This window comes from Pholcus phalangioides, unplaced genomic scaffold, assembly GCF_987345545.1.
Source record: "Pholcus phalangioides strain wild (caught in Gottingen) unplaced genomic scaffold, Ppha-v1.0 ptg000010l_1, whole genome shotgun sequence".
NCBI lineage: Eukaryota > Metazoa > Arthropoda > Arachnida > Araneae > Pholcidae > Pholcus > Pholcus phalangioides.
The window spans coordinates 43,723,848-43,743,210 of NW_028301603.1; the positions used below are offsets into that span (position 1 = coordinate 43,723,848).

Sequence of the window (19,363 nt, forward strand, 5' to 3'; positions counted from 1 at the left end):
CAAACAGGTGTGCAGCAGTCTTAGCTCTTCGAGGAGACCACACGCCCTATTAAAACTCATGCATCATGTCTAAACAGTACTTTTTTTTATCGTTTACATGTAACCAAATTGTTGCCCTAAATCATCTTTTCATGTTTTTTCCATATTTTCAAAGAATTAAAACTTAATTCCAAATTTTTTTACGTCTTTTTTCTGTATTGCGCATTGATACGCGTGTACTATCCATTGTATGCCAATACGTGGCTGTCTCGCACGGTTTTCTTCACTTTTTTGCTTGCTCCCCTAATTGTTTTGAGCAGTGTATATATATATATATATTTCGCCTTGTTTGTCCCTTTTTATTGTATTTTTTAAAGCCGGGAGTCCCCCCACCTCTTAATTACCACTCCAAATGACTGGCCTGTTGAGATATTCGAATTCTAAAACCAGAGAAATGTTTGGAAAGAACGGCATAAACGACGGAAAGAATCAGCAAATACTGCCCTTAGAAACACTGTTTTTTGTTGTTTTTTTTTGTGCCTTAGTAGAGACAGGGAAACAGATTGGAAGTTAGAGGACGGGGGACTACAAAAATTTGGTTTTTATTTTATTTTATGACACAGAGCATTTTCACTCTTGAACCTGGCACAAAGTGATCTCTGAACACATTTTGAGTATTTTTTGAATTGAAACCATACCTCTACGACGAACGGTTGACGAGATAAAAGCCGAGTTCGGACTTACAGGACACCCTGTATATTATTATTCCTAATCAAAAAAAATTAAAATACACTTTTATTTTACGGCCCGGTGCGCGATTGCACCTTCCATAAATGCCTAAAAAATCCAGTCCTGCTGGGTAATTTGTTAGCTTCAGTTTCCTCTTTTTCTCACTAAATAACTCGGTTCCGCCAGATTCAAGATGACGGTCAATCCAACAGCTGTTTGTAAGTTGGCCTTGAAGATTATTGTTATTGTTATCGCTTGGAAGCAACAGGGAAAGAGTTCGGACAACCCTTTTCTCTACATGTTAACCTGTTCTTGTTATCCGCGTAAAGGTCAAGACTATTCAATTCTCTTGCAGAAGCTATAAATATTAATAACATAGAAAGAAATCGGGGCTGAACCACGGAAAAATCTTTCCCATTGGTATTAAAGAAAAAATAATTTTTCTGTAAAATCACGTTTTTTTCTCTTTAGCGTTCAGCATTAACTATTAGCTGACGGTTGGTAATTAATTAATCTCTCGAATGAGTCATGCAATATTTTTAAGATACGGATGATTTTATCATCTTGTTGTTCGTATGGCCGAGGTCACCTTGAGAAGAGAAATTAATTATAGTAGTATAAAAAAAGAAATTAGTTTGTTCATTTACTTACTTATGATGCAAGGCAGTTGGAATATGGAAGGCATCAGAGACCCGTTGATGCCCCTCAGCACCATGAAAGCCGTGAAATTGGTCATGAGGATCGAGGCGTAGGCCGTGATGGTAGTTATGAGCACCGTCAGGAAGAACGTAGGCTTCCGTCCGTATCTAGGATTGTAAAAATAAGACACGGAATGTGAAGACGATTGACACACTCACTTCATGCGAAGGTTTAAAATCTGGCTGGTGGCTATAAGATGAATTCGGGAAAGGAAACACAACTGCTCGGGAATCGAACCACCGTTCCCTCGCAATCCGGGCAAAGTGAGCTAGACCACCACGACACAGAAGCAACGAACGTCTTTCCTTTGAGAATATATACGCTGGACGAAATAGTACATGGACAGTCGGACCCCTAACTCAAAAACCGATATCCCATATATACTTTTTCAAACCGAGCACAAATCCGGTCTATCGCCGTGGACAATTTACTACCGTTTGAGTTGCATCGGAAAAATTGAGTGCGTGTGTTTGTACCTAACAGTCTGACTGTATGTGAATTTTCAATGGTGCCATCTATGTTACAAATTCTGAGTCAAGTGTGATGTTTGAACATTTGTGCCATTTGTGACTGTTGCTCTCTGTGGCGAGACTTTTTGACTGGGAGATCGGCTCGCATTCGCACCATGAAGTTGGGAACCACAGAAACCCAGCTTCAACCAACCACCACTGTGACAGTGGTTGGGGTTTGAACCCGGGTGGGCGCGATGCGAGTCCGTCACTCTGTTCAATTGACCACCACAGCAGCAGAAAAGAAAATGTTTGATTATTCGCAATCGGCAGGTAACGTGATCGTGCTACGACCAGGATGCTCATATATACTGACATTTGCCACCAGATGGCGACCTATCTGAAGGTGTGTGGGTGTGTGTGATGTCACTCTCCACTGTTCGTACCTTTATATGAATGAAGGAAGACGTTCGTTGTTTCTGTAGCGAAGTGGTCTCTTGCGCATTCGTCTGGATTGCGAGAAAACGGTGGACGCGGTGGTTCGATTTTCCCGCGGAAGCAATTGAGTTTTCTTCCTGAATTCAGCTTCGCACCAGCCAGTTGTTAAAACCTTTGTTAAAAAAAGACACGTTCAAGTAATCCCTGAAAGATCAAGCGTTTTCTAATAATTCCCTAACATTTTCATCCTTGCGAGAACCCTTTGACTAATATCCCTTGAAGCTACGTCCGTATTCTAGATCCATTCTAGAATACAACATAGGACAAATCTCTACGATCTAAGGAGGGGATGCACAACTTCGGGCCCGCCAAGGGGGTCTCATCCGGCTCACGAAATGTGTTCCGGTAAAAAATTATCAATGCACACAACACAAACATACCTGCACTAACCATATTTCCTCGATAAAATACGGAAAATCTGGAATTCTACTGGAAATACATCGCTAATTATCGCCAAAAAAGTTGCCAACGGTTGAACTTTATCTCTGAAAAATCGCCAATTGGGGAAAATGGAAGTACTACCGCGAATCGTTGTGGATTCAATAATTTCACGAAAAATAAGAAAGTGTAATATGGGAAGTGAAAGACTATAATTGAGAGAGAAATAATGATAATCATATTCATAATTGTTGCAATAATTTGCAAGTGATGAAAAAAATTTTAATCCCCAATTTGAGTTAACAATTAAAAAAATCAAGTAATCGTTAAAATACGACAAAAGTGTGACATTTTTGTAGCAAAGACGGGACGATGAAAATTGTGGGAATATCTAATAAAATACGGGTCATATGGTCACAATGTTTCTGGCCTGAAATATCGTATATCTGGCCCGAGGACTGAAAAGATTGTGAACCTTTTTCTAAAGAAATGCTTGAAATTATATCCATGTTCTTAGCCTTCTGCAGATATAGGAGAACTCAAGACGGTCCTGTCTAGAGCAGTGGTTCTCAACCTTTTCCAATCCCACGGCCCAGTTTCATTGTTTCGTTAGTCGAAGGCCCGGTCAAACAAACGACCAACTGAAATGAATGAGGGAAAATGACTAATCACTCGCGGCCCGGTATGAATGATATCAGGGCCCAGTACCGGGCCGCGGCCCGGCGGTTGAGAGAAACTGGTACAGAGGGTTCCCTTCAAGTAATATTTATCAGGGGATCTTTTCAGTCCGCGGGCCAGATATGAGGTAATTTTATCTCCCATGGGCCAGAAACTTGTATATACATGGTGGCCATATGGCCCGTATTTTACAGGATATTTTCGAAATTTTGGTTGTTCCACCTTTTTCATAAAATGTCCCGTTTTTTTCCTTGTTCTCAATGTGGCTTTACTTGAATTTTTGAAGTCAGGAATTAAGATCATTTTCCTGACTTATAAATTAATGCCTTTGACAATTTTTTTTGCTGTAATTTGAAACTTTAATTTCCTGTGGTAATTTTTTTGGCTTGTTGGCAACTTTAGACAGATTTTGCAATAATTAGTGATGGCCCTATGAATCCCGATTTCCCGTAATTTTTATGAAACATATAGGGCCAGTCTAAGCTTTAAATCGCGTTGTTTTTATTCGTACTTCTCTTTTTCGGCACACCTATCGTGGGCGGGATGGCACGCTTAGGTGGGCAGTATTTTGCCGATATTCCCATTCTAGGGAACATTTGAAGCAATATCCATGTATTAAGTAATTCTTCGATTTCATCTATGTTTTATAAGGAGACCTTCAAGTAATATGAATATTTTAAGGAACCCTCGACATTACATATAGGGGCCTTCTGCGTATTTTGGGAATCATGTAGGAAGTATTTATTACCGGGGAAAATAATGTTACCATTGATGTGATAACCCATGCTATCCAAAACATTATTACAACACACATCTCTCTTTTCTCCACTGCTATTATTTTTAATTTCTCGAGAGGTCCTAGGGTTCCATGAAACTCCGGTTGGGGGCCATTCAAGTATTACGCAAGCAGATTTTCAGCCATTTTTGACCCCCTACCCCCCCCCCATTGTCAGCAAAACACTGATTCTCCCCCCCCCCCCCCGTTAGCAGCTTAGAATATTTCATATCTTCAAAAATCGATTCAAATTGATGACGTAAGCAACCTTCAAACCCCCCGCCCCCCTTGTCATCAAAAGTCAGCAAATCCGAAACCACTCTTCCCCCCCCCTCCTCTCCTCTCGATGCTGACGTAATACTTGAATGACCCCTTGAGTAACGCAACTTCGTGGCGTGAAAAATATCATTCTGTCACATTGAGGAGCGAAAAAGTCATGTATATATTAAAAAATGGTTTTAACATTAGTCAACTGCGAAAAATACTCGAAATTTCATTCTTACTTTTTAAATTATTTCAGCAATTTATGTTTTTACACAGTTATTTTTTTGTGGGAATGATTTCTGAAAATGTTACGAAAAAAGCAATTTTTCGATATCATATTCCGGGGTTCTTGTAACAAGGTTTCAAACGGTTAAGGGGCCGTTCAATTATTACGTCAGCAAATTTTTAGCCATTTTTTACCCCCCCCCCCGTCAGCAAGATTTCATCATCTCTGCCCCCTGCCTCCTAACGCATATTGGCGCATTGTTTCATGTTCCACTTGAACTCGTCTATCACTCCCTTCTCGTTTGGCATAACAGGTCACGTTCACCCTGTATAGTAGAAAGACACATTTGCGAGTGGGAAGAAAATCACTAAGGGGTACAGAAAAAATGGGGAAGAAAAAAAAACAACTTTGGTTCATAGGGCTACATATAAAGCTGTGCTATGATGAGGAGAGAGGAAAGAAAAATCAGAGAACTGGATTGAAACTATTCCAGTGACATTTGAAAGAAATATTTCGTCCGTGATCGTGAAGTGGATCGTAAAGTACCGACAATGTCACGAATCTCGACATAGGCCGTCGCTAGAAACCTTGCATGGCATCCACGTTCTGCAGCAGGGTCACAAGGCTGCTATCTTTCGTGCCCCCCCCCCACCCACCCTCAGGCCAGACTTTTCAAGGGTCCGTTTACAGTGAATTTATAGTAAGAACAAACAAATTATTAGAATTGTCCTGATAACTATGGGAAGGAGCCCTGTTCAACTCCCCCTCCGTCGGATACACGGTTTGGTACTAACTCAGTGGTTCTCAAACTTTTTTCACCCACGGCTCCGTTACCCAATTCATGGTTCATCTGTGGCTCACCAGAATAGCTTGGTAGATATTTTCCCATATAAATGAACCACTTCAAAGGATAAATAGGAACGCATAAGACACATCCCGCATTCGTCTCGGGGAGATAGATAGACATACAAATCAATATCTCCGGCTCACCGCGATGCCCATGACAAAAGTGGGCGACGTCCCTAGGAGCTGTGATGCACACCCTGAGAAACACTGTGCTGACTGACGTATTACCTGTGCCATGGAGATAAGCTACCAGTTATAGTACCTCCTCCCAACCAGCTGGCTATAGCCCAGGGTGGGACATTTGAGGAATGAGTGGTTAAGAAAATTTTACTGGATGAGTAAACATTGCCAAAATTTGTACATCACACACATGCGATAAATCTGCTTCTGGTCGAAGCCTCGGTCATTCACACGAGCAATGGAGAATAAATGAGGAAAATGAAATAGGGAGTCACTCACGGCCTGGTTTGACTGATAGCCATTAAAGGGCCCGGTGGTTGAGAAACATTGCTTTAACGCAGGAGTGCAAACTGTGCGCCGCGGCACCCCAGCGTGAACTTCAACCTTCGCCAAGGGTGCCCCCCCCCCCACAAAGCTTTTCCAAAAATATTCTTTGTTAAATATCTCTGGGAAGCCGGAGGAGCTCGCATCATGGGTGGAGATACGGGGGGGGGGGGTAGAGGAACACTGCCCCCCCCCAACGTCCAAAGTGGAGTCAACAGATCCATTGTACGTGTGTATATATGAATTGGCATCATCATCATCATGCCCCCCAACAATAATGACCTTGCCCCCCCCCCCAAACTTCCAAGTCTATCTCCGCCTATGGCTCGCAGGTAAGCATTGAATAGGGGAAAGGGGCGCCGTGGGTGGGAAAAGTTTGAAAACTCTTGCTCTAACGGAATCCCGCTCCTCTGGAACAGTGTTCACCTGTTCCTCTGCGGCCCCAGTTGTGGCCCCGCCATCGCTGAAAAGTGATAATCTTTAATAAACCTCTATAATTATATATATAAAAAGCTCCGCAGTGGATCATATTTACCTGTCGGAAAGTGCTCCATAGATAGGCGTGGCAATAATGCTACCAACATTTCCGAGCGTCAGGACCAGGCTTTTGTAGTGACTGTCCTTGCACACCATATTCCACTGCAATGATAATAAAATCATAATATAGATTCAATTATATTCTGACATGATCACTTGACATTCTGGCTTACAGCTGGATTTCGCGTCGAGGCCGTAGCCCTTCTACAAGACGCTACGTCTACGCTCGTCTCACTAGTCTCACCAGAGCCACAAATAGAGACAAAAATTAGCGCTGTCGCCTGGTCCAGTATCCATTTTAGCGTCCCGCTTCCGTAATTGTTAACGGTAAAAAAAATTAACTAAGCGTCCTAAATGGTCCAGCGCTCGAATAATCAAACCTTCCTGCCTCCCGTTAGTCGTTACCTTGCGTCTCACACAGTCAGAATTATATTTACTCGAACACCTTGGGTAAGTATGAATTTCGGCACCCCTGGTGTACTGTTGGTTGCAGTACCCTGCGCGGTCGTGGTTTTAGTACCCTGCGTGGAACGCTCGCCTGGCCTTTACATCCCCGGTTCTTCCAGCATACTCACACTCCTTGGAGTAGCCAGCTTATACCTTTATCTCCCGTGGAGACAGAGCGGGAGTATTTTTGGTGATGGAGTACTGTTGCCGGAGTGGTTGGAAGATAAGTTTAGCCCCAAAATGTAGTCCGGCTCCTTGAAAACCAGACCCTCCTGTTTCTTCTGTACAGCCCTGCTTTCAAGACGAAACAGTTGTAAAATAACAGTCACTTAACATTCGTGGCTTTTACCAGAGGCGTCGGAAGTGGTTTAGACCTGTGGGTGCTCGACTTGATCTTTATATCGAAGATTTTGATTTTCCAAATTAATTCCGCCGGTGCTCAGACAAGTGCTACTTGACTGTGGTGCTAATACTGTGACTACTCACAAGCCAGCCTTTTAAACCTTTGGCCTTTCCGAAAAAGAAGACGGGGACCGACGGAGCTCTAGCCTCTTGGGATCCCAGAGATCGACCTTAGTCAGGGCCGCAACTACCGAAGAGCCGGGTGCTCGATCAGAAAGGACGCTGAGTTAAATACAAATACAACGCTAAACCGTTCAAATTTCCGGTGAGGCTGCTTCGAAATTGGACACTGGCTGCCATGGGTGACAGAGTGTTTCCGTTTCTAGTTGCGGCCCTGATCTTAGTTCTCCATGTTTCTTTTCACATTTCAGATTTATTAGGAAATTCATGTAGTGGCCCCCAAAAACCATTGTTATAATCAAAGTTCCCCCCTTCCCTGGATAGTTTCTCTCAAAAACTACTCATCCGAACGCAGCTAAATTTTAAGTATATCTTAATGAGACCCTGGGAGAGAGATTTATGCAATTAAAAATAGTTCAATATTTCTCTTTTTTATTGCATTTTTCTTTCTTTTTTTTTCCATGGTCCATATAGGGTATGTACTAAGTTTCAATGAAATACGTCCACCAGAACGGGCGCTACATTGCTTTGAGCAGTGTCAGTATATTGAAACTACTGAGACCTCTGTGGCATCCGTTCTGGTTTTTGGTCGAAAATTCAACTATATTTTTTCTTATTTCATAAATCTCTCTCCCATAGTCTCATTATGATATTCTGAAAATTCTGTGGAGTTTTGTCAGAACATGATAACCCAAAAATCACATTTTCGAGATATAGGAATTTGCATTGTCATTTAAGAATCAAGAATAAAGCATACACACAAATACAAATGAAAATATCATACACCAGCACGGGTTTTTTTTTTTCCGGACGCAAGTATTTGTGCATTTATCTCACTTCTAATTAGTTATACTTTTGGAGATATCATGTTCTGACCAAACACCACAGAATTTGACTGCATTCGGATGATTAGTTTTTGAGAAAAACTACTCAGAGTAAGGGAACTTCACTTACAATCCCCTTTATATTATTGTTTTAGTGTCAACGTATATTATACAATACAATACAAATACAACGCCACAACAGGCAAATTGCCCAACGAGGTGGCTGAACATCATGGATCCCCGAGCCATTTTTTGGAGGCCCTACCTACTACTGCTACACCACCCCCCTCCCCGCGGAACCCCCAACGAATCGGTACATGCGGGAATGTGCGTGTACGTGTAGTGAAACCTGACGTGAAGTTTTTTGTTTCTCTGTAATGCTTGTTATGTGTAGTGCTGCCATCTGCCCCCATTTTTTCTAACTATGAGTGAAGTGTTATGATTGAATGATTTATCGTTGTAGGACTGTTGCTCTCTATGGCGAGACTTTTTAACAGGGAGATCGGCTCGCATTTGCGCCTTGAAGTTGGGAACCGCAGAAAACCAACTTCACCCGACCACCACTGTGGGGTTCGAACCCGGATCCTCGCATCGCGAGTCCGTCGCTATAACCACTCCACCACCACAGCGGCTATATTAACTACTTTTCCTGACGGGTTTTTAATTTTTTTCTGCACCGTAAAATGTCAGGTTGTGTTTTTTTCACTCTATTCATATGCCTATGACTAGGAATAACAGACAATTGCAGAAAATCATATTCAATTTTTTTAAATTTAGAAATCTTAAAATTTTGATTCACTTTTTAAACTTTTTTTTCGAAATTAATTTTTTTTTTCAAAAAAGTTTTTATTTGAATTTTTTTTGCACGGAATATGAATAATCTAGTTTTTAGTTAGATAATGCAACCGAACTAGAATATGTATCTATATACAGTGAATACGTGATAAGTCGAACTCCTGGAATATTAATAATATTTTTTTCACTCAGTCCCAACACTTTTTCCGTACTTTGCTGTTAAAATTTCCCGTTATCTCAAACTTTTCTTCCTTTAAGTCGAAGTTTTTAGGAATGAAAGAATATTGAAAAAAATAGCATTTAGTAATAGAATTTAGCAGATTCATTTGTCTGTTTGTATGAAATGAATGATTTTCTTACGAAAGAAGGGTTCGCTGCATTTTTTGACAGAAAAATAACTTTGCATAAACTTTATTTATAATTCGTTTCATTTAAACGAGTATCATGTGTATGCGTCCATTCCCACATAATAAAGTATGCTTGTCCAGTTTACTTCTAAATTTTCTCATTCAGTAATTAAATATGATTAATGGCGGGGGGGGGGGGGGTTGTTGCACTCAAATTTTCCAAAAAACACATTTTTAAATTTTTAAATACTATGAACTTTTTTTGCGTCTAACTGCGCTCAAGTTTTTGTTCTACCTGCACCAAAAATATTTTTAAAATATTTTAATATAAACTGCTGGCAGACATTGCACATATAAGAGATAAGACTGTTATTTTAATAAATCTTTCTCTTTTTCCCATTCTGAAATTGGAATTTCCGATAACTTTAAGTTATGACAAGTGTTTAGACAAGATTAAGCGGGAAGTATCAGTTCTCTGAATGAACTTTACTCAACAGAGACAACCTCAACTGCAGAAAAAATGCAAGTCTCTTTCCTTGTCTTTTTTTATTTCTGAAGTAGCGCAACAGAGGAAATCTCGACAATCTTGAAATCGTTTCTGAAGTTTTTTGCAAAATAAAATCTTAGCCCAGACGGTGTCTGGTCTTACCGAGATCATTTATGTGGATTATCACACAGGTATTTTCAGCAAATTAGGGACCCCAGAATATTACTTTACCCGAGGACCCATGATGTTGTTAATACAGCACTACAGGGTGGGCCCATATACGTTAAAATGGCACTGGAAGGTGGACCAACGCCCTTCACGTGGAAACATTCCACAAAGAGACTTAGATATATCTCTTCATCTCAGAGACCTTCAAAATCTCTTCACGACTGGTCCGATAAGTCTCGGCTCATGAAAATTCACGTCCATCTGCATCCCATAATCAATCATTCACAATTAAAGTATTTACTTATGGAAAAAAATTGTGAGATGGTTTTATTTTTTCCGCCAAGGCCAACATCAAATCCGACGTGTTCTGGACAGCGCGGCATTCGGCCTTCCCGAATTGGGCGTGTTTTCGTATTCACTCAGACGGGTTGGTGTTTTTATTTAAAATTATATTTTATATAATTTCGCGTGTCAAGGTGTGGCCAAAATACTTTATAATTCCATGTCCAAAAAATGAGCACCATTTCAAGTGCGAATCAGGGGAGGGTGGGGAGGGCTATCATCTTTTCCAAGAGCCGAAATATATGGAGAAAACTTGTCTGTCCCGTAATACACGGGATGATTCCGACGCATCTACCCAATAAGTCACTTCTCGGAAACATCACCCTGGATTCGCAACTGAAGATGCCTGCATCCACTCCATTCTCGCACCTGAAGGTACTTGCCTCCACTCCATTCATTGCCGAAGATGTCTGCCTTCGCTCTGTTTGAATCTGAAGTTGTCTACGTCCCTCCATTCACAGTCGAAGATGTCTGCCTCCTCCTCCATTTGCAGCTAAAGATACCTGCCGCCGCTTCATTCGCAGCTGAAAGTACTTGAATCCACTCCAATCAAAGCGGAAGATGCCTGCTTTCGCTCTATTCGCATCTTTGAAGTTGTCTGCCTTCTTTCAGGTGTGGATTCATAAGACTAAAGATATATACAACTTTTATTACTCTATGTGTGGATCCATGGGGATGGGGAGTGGGTGTGATGGAAAAGACCGCCCAGCCCAAGAGTTGAATTAATTTGGAAAAAAATTTGTCTGTCCCGTAAAGTTCAGGCCGATCAAACGAACTTACACTATTCGCCTCTTCCGCCGCATCGTCCTGGATCCTCACCTGCACCATCTGATTCTTGTCGGAACGAGTAGAATCTCAAATGATGGAATTTCCCCCCAAAAATCGATTTCAACTTGGACAAAAATTCGAGTCCTAAGAAATTTCTGACCACAAAAATACCTATCACCCTCCCGCCATCCCCACCTGTTTATAGTAATAGACACATGACCGCATATATACTAAGGCGAAACGTTGCGGCATCGTGGAAATATCGTGTTTTCCCAGCATGGAATCTGTGCATGCTGATCTGTGGTTTTCTCTGTACGTTTAAGGTTTATCTCCGACTACTTTTCTCATCACTTTTCTATAAAATGGTGTACGGGAATGAAATTTAACCTTTAAATGGCCGAATTAAGATTTCATAATGCATTCAAAGCGATCAGTTATAATCAATGATTGTAATCAATCAAAATTTAATATAATTATTTTAATTTTTTTTTTTTTCCTTTTTATTTCTCCTGGTCACCACTTGCTCTAAGCAAGTGGTTCCCAAACTTTTTGAATCACGGTCTTCCCTTCCCCCGACAAGCATTTTGTCAGTGCCCCCCCCCCCCCTTGAATAGCGTGCCCATATTTACCATTTTCCGGAACACATTGATTTTCTTTTTCTTTTCGTTAATGAATGTGCTTTTTCGTATTGCTTATTCGTAACCAATGGTGATGAATGAAACCAAATTTTTAGTTTTGAGTAATGCAGAGGAGGTCATCAACAGTCGCAAGTTGGGACCAGAGGTGCATTTATGGTTTTTACCGCCTGTAGGCTACACGAATTTTGCCGACCTTCGCCCATTCTAGCCTAACTCTCTTCTTGACTAATCTTTCCTCGAATTCGCCATCCTGTACTTTAACCCGCTTGGCGTCCCGCTGTCCTGCAATTACACCCAGAGGCGGATTTACAGTTTAGCCCCCCCCCCCATTCTAGTCTAATTTTCTTAACTTCATATTTCTTGAATTTGCCGCCCTGTGCTATACGTCTGTATTTATAAGTCACTCTTTTAACCACTCACATGCTTGCGTAGTCTTGTGGTCTCTCCCATGTTCACACACTATCTTGGTCAATCTTTTGGTCATTTACGTGCGTTCACATGCACAACATCACTCTTTTGGTCAGTTCCATATTCACACACTTTCTCTAAATCAATCTTTCGGTCATTCACTGACCTGGTTCGTTGCTTTCTGGGTCATTCAAAAAGGCTCAGGGACACGCTTTTGGTGGCTCACTAACCTCCTCCTCCTAATCAGTTCACGACCCGCCGCTCTGTCTCAATGAAGAGATAAAAGCAGGTGGTCGATGAAGACGTGAGCCATGCTGGAAGCTGTGAGTGTGTGTGGTGAATTTAACGTGAAGTTTATTTCTGTGTGATAGTTGTTATAGGGCTGCCATCTGCCATAAATTTTTTAACCATAAGTGAAGTGTAACGACAAAAATGTACCGTTGTAGGCCTGTTGCTCTCTGTGGCGAGCCTTTTTAACGGAGAGATCGGCTCGCATCCGTGCCTCGAAGTTGGTGAACCACAGAAAACTAACTTCAGCCGATCAGCACTGAGGCGTCGATGGGATTCGAACCCAGATCCTCGTAATGCGAGTTCGTCATTATGACCCAGTGACTTGTTCACTGCCCTGGTCCGTTGCTCTCTGAGTCACTTTTGGTCACTCCCCTGCTCACACACTCTTAAAGCCATTTTTTTGGTAATTGACATACGCATTCGCGCTCATACAACACGCTTCGCATACACACACATTCGAACATGCACCAATTCGTTAGAAGTTCCGCAGAAGAATATGGACGACGTGCATGTCTGGTTCAATAGTAGTAGCATCTTGCCGAAATTTGTCCATACGATAGCAGACAGAGGCTACGATTAAAGAGAACTAAGAATTTTCTACATATGCCTAGACCTGCATTGCCGGGTCTATGAACAGCTTATGCGTGATAATAACTGAAAATGATGGCACAAAGCTCTTGAGGTCGAGATGATTAGATGATTCTGAATACCAGTGCTTATTATTATTATTATTGGTGATGATCTCACCATTGGACTGGGTGAGACTCCTTTTTTACAAATAAATAAAAAAAAAGAATCTGATCGTGTGTGATCCGGGATTTTCTTTTGGTAAAGTTGTGATCCTGGTTTCCTGGCCGTGATGAAGTTGTACATACATTTAGCCATAGGGGCGCGGTAGCTCAGGTCGATAAGATACTCGCCTAAAGTACCAAAGGATGTTTAGAGGTGTCGCGAGTTCGATACTCGGTTCGTCGTTGTGAGAAAACTTTCCAGAAAGTTTCCAGGGGTACAACAGAAACGGCGACATGACCGCAGAAAAAGTTGCTACCGCAGGGAGTTCCCCATCGAGGGGTTAGCGCACCAACCTCTCGATGACTACAAAAAACAAGCCTGCAGTTCGGAATCGGCAATAAATTGTAGGTCCCGGTCTAATTAGCCCTCGTGCGCAGAAAATGACCGTGGTGCGACAATAATGATCAAATGATCAAAAAATGAAGTCTCTCTTCATAACTCAAGCCCCGTGTGCCAATAAGGACACGCGTAGCTCTTCTCTGCACCCCTTCAACCAAGTGTATGTCCCTCTGTAGGTATCCAAAACCTTACAGCATACTCCAGTCCAGGACGAACTAAGCCTCGGAAAAGCGGAAGAATGACTTTAGGAGAACGCGAAGAGACCTTTTTGAAAATGAGACCGAGCATTCTATTCGCTTTTTTGACCACCGCTGAACAATGTTCAGAAAACCTAAGCCGCTCGTCAGTGAGAATTCCCAAATCGTTGACCCATGCGGGTAACTGAAAAAATTTATGACATGAATGTCGCTCTCCACTTGTCAATACAAGATATACAGAAGACTGGATGTTGTGAAGATATTTATTATTTTAATAATAAATATCTTCACAACATCCAGTCTTCTGTATATCTTGTAATGAAAAAATTTAGCTCCCTCGAATGCATTTATAAACGTGCAAGGAAACATTATTCATCCATCTGATGCACATACTAAATACCTTGGTGTAATTTTCGATAAACGTCTTTCGTTCGCCCATCACTGTTAATAAGCCTTAATAAGCGTTTCCATAATATATGATAATTATGGCAAGAATTATAAACGACATTCATCTCGCATATTTGTCACGCTTAATGTTTTATCCTTAATTATTCTGGTATGTTAATTACGATTAGTTAATTACGATATGATAATTAAACAGGACATTTTTTTAGTTCAATGGGCTAAAACATGCTCTTTACAATAATATCTCGGATTCCTACGTGTTAAGCAGCAAATGTTCATCACTCACAATTAGATATAATGAATGAAAATAATTATTATTGTTCACAAAGTCACATTCCTCTTTTGAATGATACCAAACATGCAGAGATCATGAAGTAACATAATGGATTAAAAAATTATAAGATACGTAGTTGGGGGGGCTGCCACCATGTGAAATTCAGGCCTGATGTACAGATTTTGTCACTCAACATTGAGGGGTTGAATAACTTTTAGTATAAAATATGTAATGGGTTTTTTTAAATGCTGTGAAGTCTTATACAATAGAACCTCTCCAATCCGGGTTGCTCTGGACCTGGTTGATTCCTGATTAGGAAATTTTCTAGATTATGGAACAAGTATAGTTTATTTCTAAAGTTTTGTTATTTGAAGCGGTAGGAAATAATGAGCCCTTATGTGTGATGTTTCTTTTGCACTTTGGTGTGCCTAGTGAATAACACATAGGTATTGTTATTTTTTTGGATGAGCATTTATTATTACATTAGACTTAGATTGATTATATAGGCATATATAGGTAGGCAAGCATTTATATATCAGAGCAGATGATCAAGACATCTTACCTTCTCGATGTCCAGGGTGGAACTCATGAATTCCCCTTACATAATGCTAGGTGGTGGTGTTAATTGATCTAAACACAAGTTGCATATTCTTCTAGATTGTTGACCATAGAAGCTTCATTTTAGATGGCATACCAGGTGCTCTTTGTCTTTTACTTCAAAGACTTCAGATTGAGACAAGTTGAGATCTTAGTGTTACCTGTTCAAATCTGCAGCAGTAATGTCTATTTGGTGGATTTCTAGATCCTTCTCAGCAGCAATAGCAAGGAGCATTCCTGTGGATTTGATTTTTATAGCAGAGACGAATGTTTCTTTAACTCTTTAATGCCCAGATAGAAGACCTGGGAGGTTCGTGAAAATACCAGTTTTTTTGTGTTTGAAGTGGACTCGTCCATATTTCAACCACTTTTCTCTCCCCACCCTCCATAAGTTTCTATTCATGCTACCCTTTGCATTGATGTTCACCCTTTCATTGCAATTGATTTTTGGGAGATAATTTGTCTATTGAAAACACCCTTTTCCTCACACTATTATCTCTTTGTAAAATGTATTAAGGACCCTTATCTTTCTATAAATGAAAAGACTGATATGCATGTGTGTTAGTGCAAGGAGGTGTGATCCATATAAGTCTATTGTGTGAGAGGGTCCACTGTGCCAGTAAGCGCGTGTACAGCAGCAATTTTTCGGCCTGTTGTCCCACAAATATTCATCTATCACCCTTAGCCTTAATGTAATTTTGCCAACTGCGCGTTAATGTTTATTTTTATAGATGTCACTCACACACACACAAATTTTAATATTTAATTCTATAAAACAGTAACTTTTACAGTGCCGCTGTGGTGGTCGAGTGGTTATAGTGACGGACTCGCGATGCGAGGATCCGGGTTCGAACCCCACAGCAGTGGTCGGCTGAAGTAGGTTTTCTGTGGTTCCCAACTTCAAGGCGCAAATGCGAGCCGATCTCCCCGTTAGAAAGTCTCGCCACAGAGAGCAACAGTCCTACAACAATAAATCATTCAATCATAACACTTCACTCATAGTTAGAAAAACTAGTGGCAGATGGCAGCACTACACATAACAAGCATTACAGAGAAACAACAAAAACTTCACGTCAGGTTTCACTACACGTACATTCCCGTATGTACCGATTCGTTAGGGGGTTCGGGGGGGGGGCCGCATGTGGGGTTTGGTAGTAGTAGTTAGGGCCTCCAAAAAATGGCTCGGGGATCCATGATGTTCTTAAGTCAGCCACCTCGTTGGGCAATTTGCCTGTTGTGGCGTTGTATTTGTATTTGTATTATGCCTGCTTCTGACAATGTTTTTAATGACAATTGGCAATGTCCCGTATATTTATTATTTAAGTTCCCAGTTTATCGTATTTTTCTCAATGAAATATGGTCATCAGATCATTTGAATATTTTTTTCGGGAAATACATTTTTGCTTACTGCGATTTGTGGCAGCCCTTCATTTCCACACCTTCAGCAATTTTAGCAGTAATTAACAAATTGAATTCGAAGCAATAAATTGCAATTTTTGACAAAATTCTTTGATATCTCATATTTAAGATCGCAATTTCCTGCATTCTCTTCGATGATGTATGACGAATTTAAGTATGAAGGTGAAAATTTATTTCAACCCATATCACTAGATACTATTAGTATCAACAATTACAACGGTGAATAATTTCAACCAATTGTACCTGCAGACCACCTCAGTGACACACGACATATTTACGTATTACTTGAGTGACTGGCGTCACAGTTCCAGAGGACTTAAACGACCCGCAGCACATTCACAGATCACTTATGCAACCCGCGACGTCAATGGTGGGTTTTTTGCCGTGCGGCCGCGTGGGTTGCTTCTCTATGGGGGGGGGGGGGCATCCAATCCAATTCTGAGTTCAAATGGTACAAAAAGTTTTTTTCGAAAAACAAAGGGTGGTCAGGGGCCACCAAAAATAGGTCCGGCACGAGTAGAGATTTTTTTTTCTCGAGAGCCGCCTCAGCCAAACGCATTTACAGATCACTATCTCCTTTCTCTCGCTCCTAGAGTGTGTGTGGTGCAGACCAAAACAATACAACTATTTCCGTCGCTAATCCCTATTTTACGTTCCAGCCCCTCTTAGGCCGCTTACATAGTGACAAGAGCCTAATAGAGAGTCATTTCCTCTATCCTCCTCCGATTTCTTACATTTACCGTTACAGATACATCAGTGTTACACCACGCGCTGACATTGATGTTGAATGGATGTCTCAACGAACTTATTGTCGCACCATCAATCCAGACATCGAATTTTTTGCGCACACACTGTATACATGACCAAACAAAAAAACTTCCATTATGTTTCAAACGTCCAACTTATCCCGCCTCGTGATATCCATCAGATACTGTATATAAGGCCAAATAATGAATATTTTTTTAAATCAGAAAGATATTTCGAAACGCTTTTGCATTCAGTCCGCGCGGTTCGGCTTGTCTTTCGGACAAAATGGGTCAGTGGCGTAAGAACGGCGACAAAAAAGAGAAAGTGACCAGAGGAAACCTCGTGTGTTTTCACTTTTCTTCCTCAATTCTGGCCATTTTTCAATGAAGGTTTGTGTTTGCAAACAAATCACAGGCTATAACACGAAAGGTGTTTGCTCAACCCGAAAAAAAATGGTGTGAATCACTTGACCATGAAGTTTCCGCTGGAGCTTCCTGCTGGGTCCATTTATTGCCGTCCTGTCGAGCGAATTGAAATTGTCTTAAAAGCGAACTTTGGGGGCCATTCAAGTATTACGGCAGTAAATTTTTAGCGATTTTTGAGACCACCACTTCCCCCGTCAGCAAAACTCTGATCCCTTCCCCGCCTCCCCTTGTCAGAAAAATTTCGTCAGCTCTGCCCCTTGCCTCCTATATGTTATTATGAAGAAGTTTCCGTTAATTTTTCAATGTTGTGTTTGAAGGCAAAGAACTCAAAATTTCTCTTCAAGAAATTCATTGCGACCCACTCTCTAAGCCCTACATGCTGAACTCGTGACCCGCGTGCCAAATGTGGCCTCTCGAGGTTATCTGATGTGGCCCGCCACCTCAAACCTAATTTCGTAAAAATGAAAACTAAGCGGCACATTTACAGATCGCTCAAGTGACCCGTAGCACCAATTCCAGAGCGTTTAAGCGGCCCGTGGCAGATTCACAAATCACTTTTAAGTGACCCGCGGCACAGTTCCAGAATAAGTAAGTGGTAGATTTAAAGTTCCCTTAAGTGACATGTGGCATAGTTTTAGAGCACTAAGCGGCTCGTAGTGCAGTTCTACGTCTACGTCACTCAAGCTACCCGCGGCATATTCCCAGATTACTTAAGTGATCCGCGAGACAAATTTACGGACCATTTGAGTGACGCGCGGCACAGTTAAGGGTCAGCGTTTGGAAGCCCATGGCCCGGTTGGTTTCGTTTTTGTGAGTTGAAGGCCCGATCATACACATGATTAATGTGAAATAAATTGATAAAAAATGAAGCGTTGAACCGCTCACAGCCTGGTTAGACTGAGGTCGGGCCCGAAACCGGGCCGCGGCATGGCAGTCGAGAAAGACTGCTATAAAGGACTTATCATTGAGGAAATATTAGTTCAGATGCGCCTACAAACTAGGGGAAAGTTATCTCGTTTATGGCACGCTCTTATTCCATAGTTTTATAAAGGAGGGTGGTAGATGACGTAAACATCATTCAAACACCCCCCCCCCCCCGTCATCAAAAGTCAGCAAATCCAAACCCCTCTCCCTCAAACTATCGATGCTGACGTAATACTTGAATGACCCCCTTTGCAATAAGTAGAATTAGTGTGCATTAATCGATTATAAATTATGATAAATTATGTACGCGAAAGCGATCAATTTGTAAGTGATTATACAGTGACTTCCCAAAGGCATTTTACGAAATAGATTGCCAGTTTCTTTCCCCCTCTTTTTGACATCGACATGAACATGAATTTGACCTAATAGTGAAGCAATTAGTGATTTAATTGATAACTTTTATTTTTTTCTAATCACGTGTCTCTTCGACACACACACAAGTATTTCGCCGCGATTTCAATTTGAATGATTATTTAGCGCTTTAGGATATCTTGAAGTTACATTTAGAACCTCCTTAGGGGATGTGCGGCGGGTGCGGTCACACCGGGCCCAGCACTCACGGTAAGTTATTGGAGGCTTTCACCC

At 41.3% G+C, this 19,363-nt stretch overlaps 1 protein-coding gene across 1 annotated transcript in view; it reads right to left on the reverse strand.

Moving 5' to 3' along the window:
- LOC149081553 (beta-alanine transporter-like) overlaps nucleotides 1–19,363 on the reverse strand; it is a 44,926-nt gene that overhangs the window by 20,412 nt on the left and 5,151 nt on the right. Inside the window, exons 2-3 of the mRNA XM_089238491.1 lie at nucleotides 6,561–6,664; nucleotides 1,360–1,514 (exon numbers count right to left, since the gene is read on the reverse strand). Of these exons, the coding sequence (XP_089094617.1) occupies nucleotides 1,360–1,514; nucleotides 6,561–6,664 (259 nt within the window). The remainder of the gene's footprint in view (nucleotides 1–1,359; nucleotides 1,515–6,560; nucleotides 6,665–19,363) is intronic.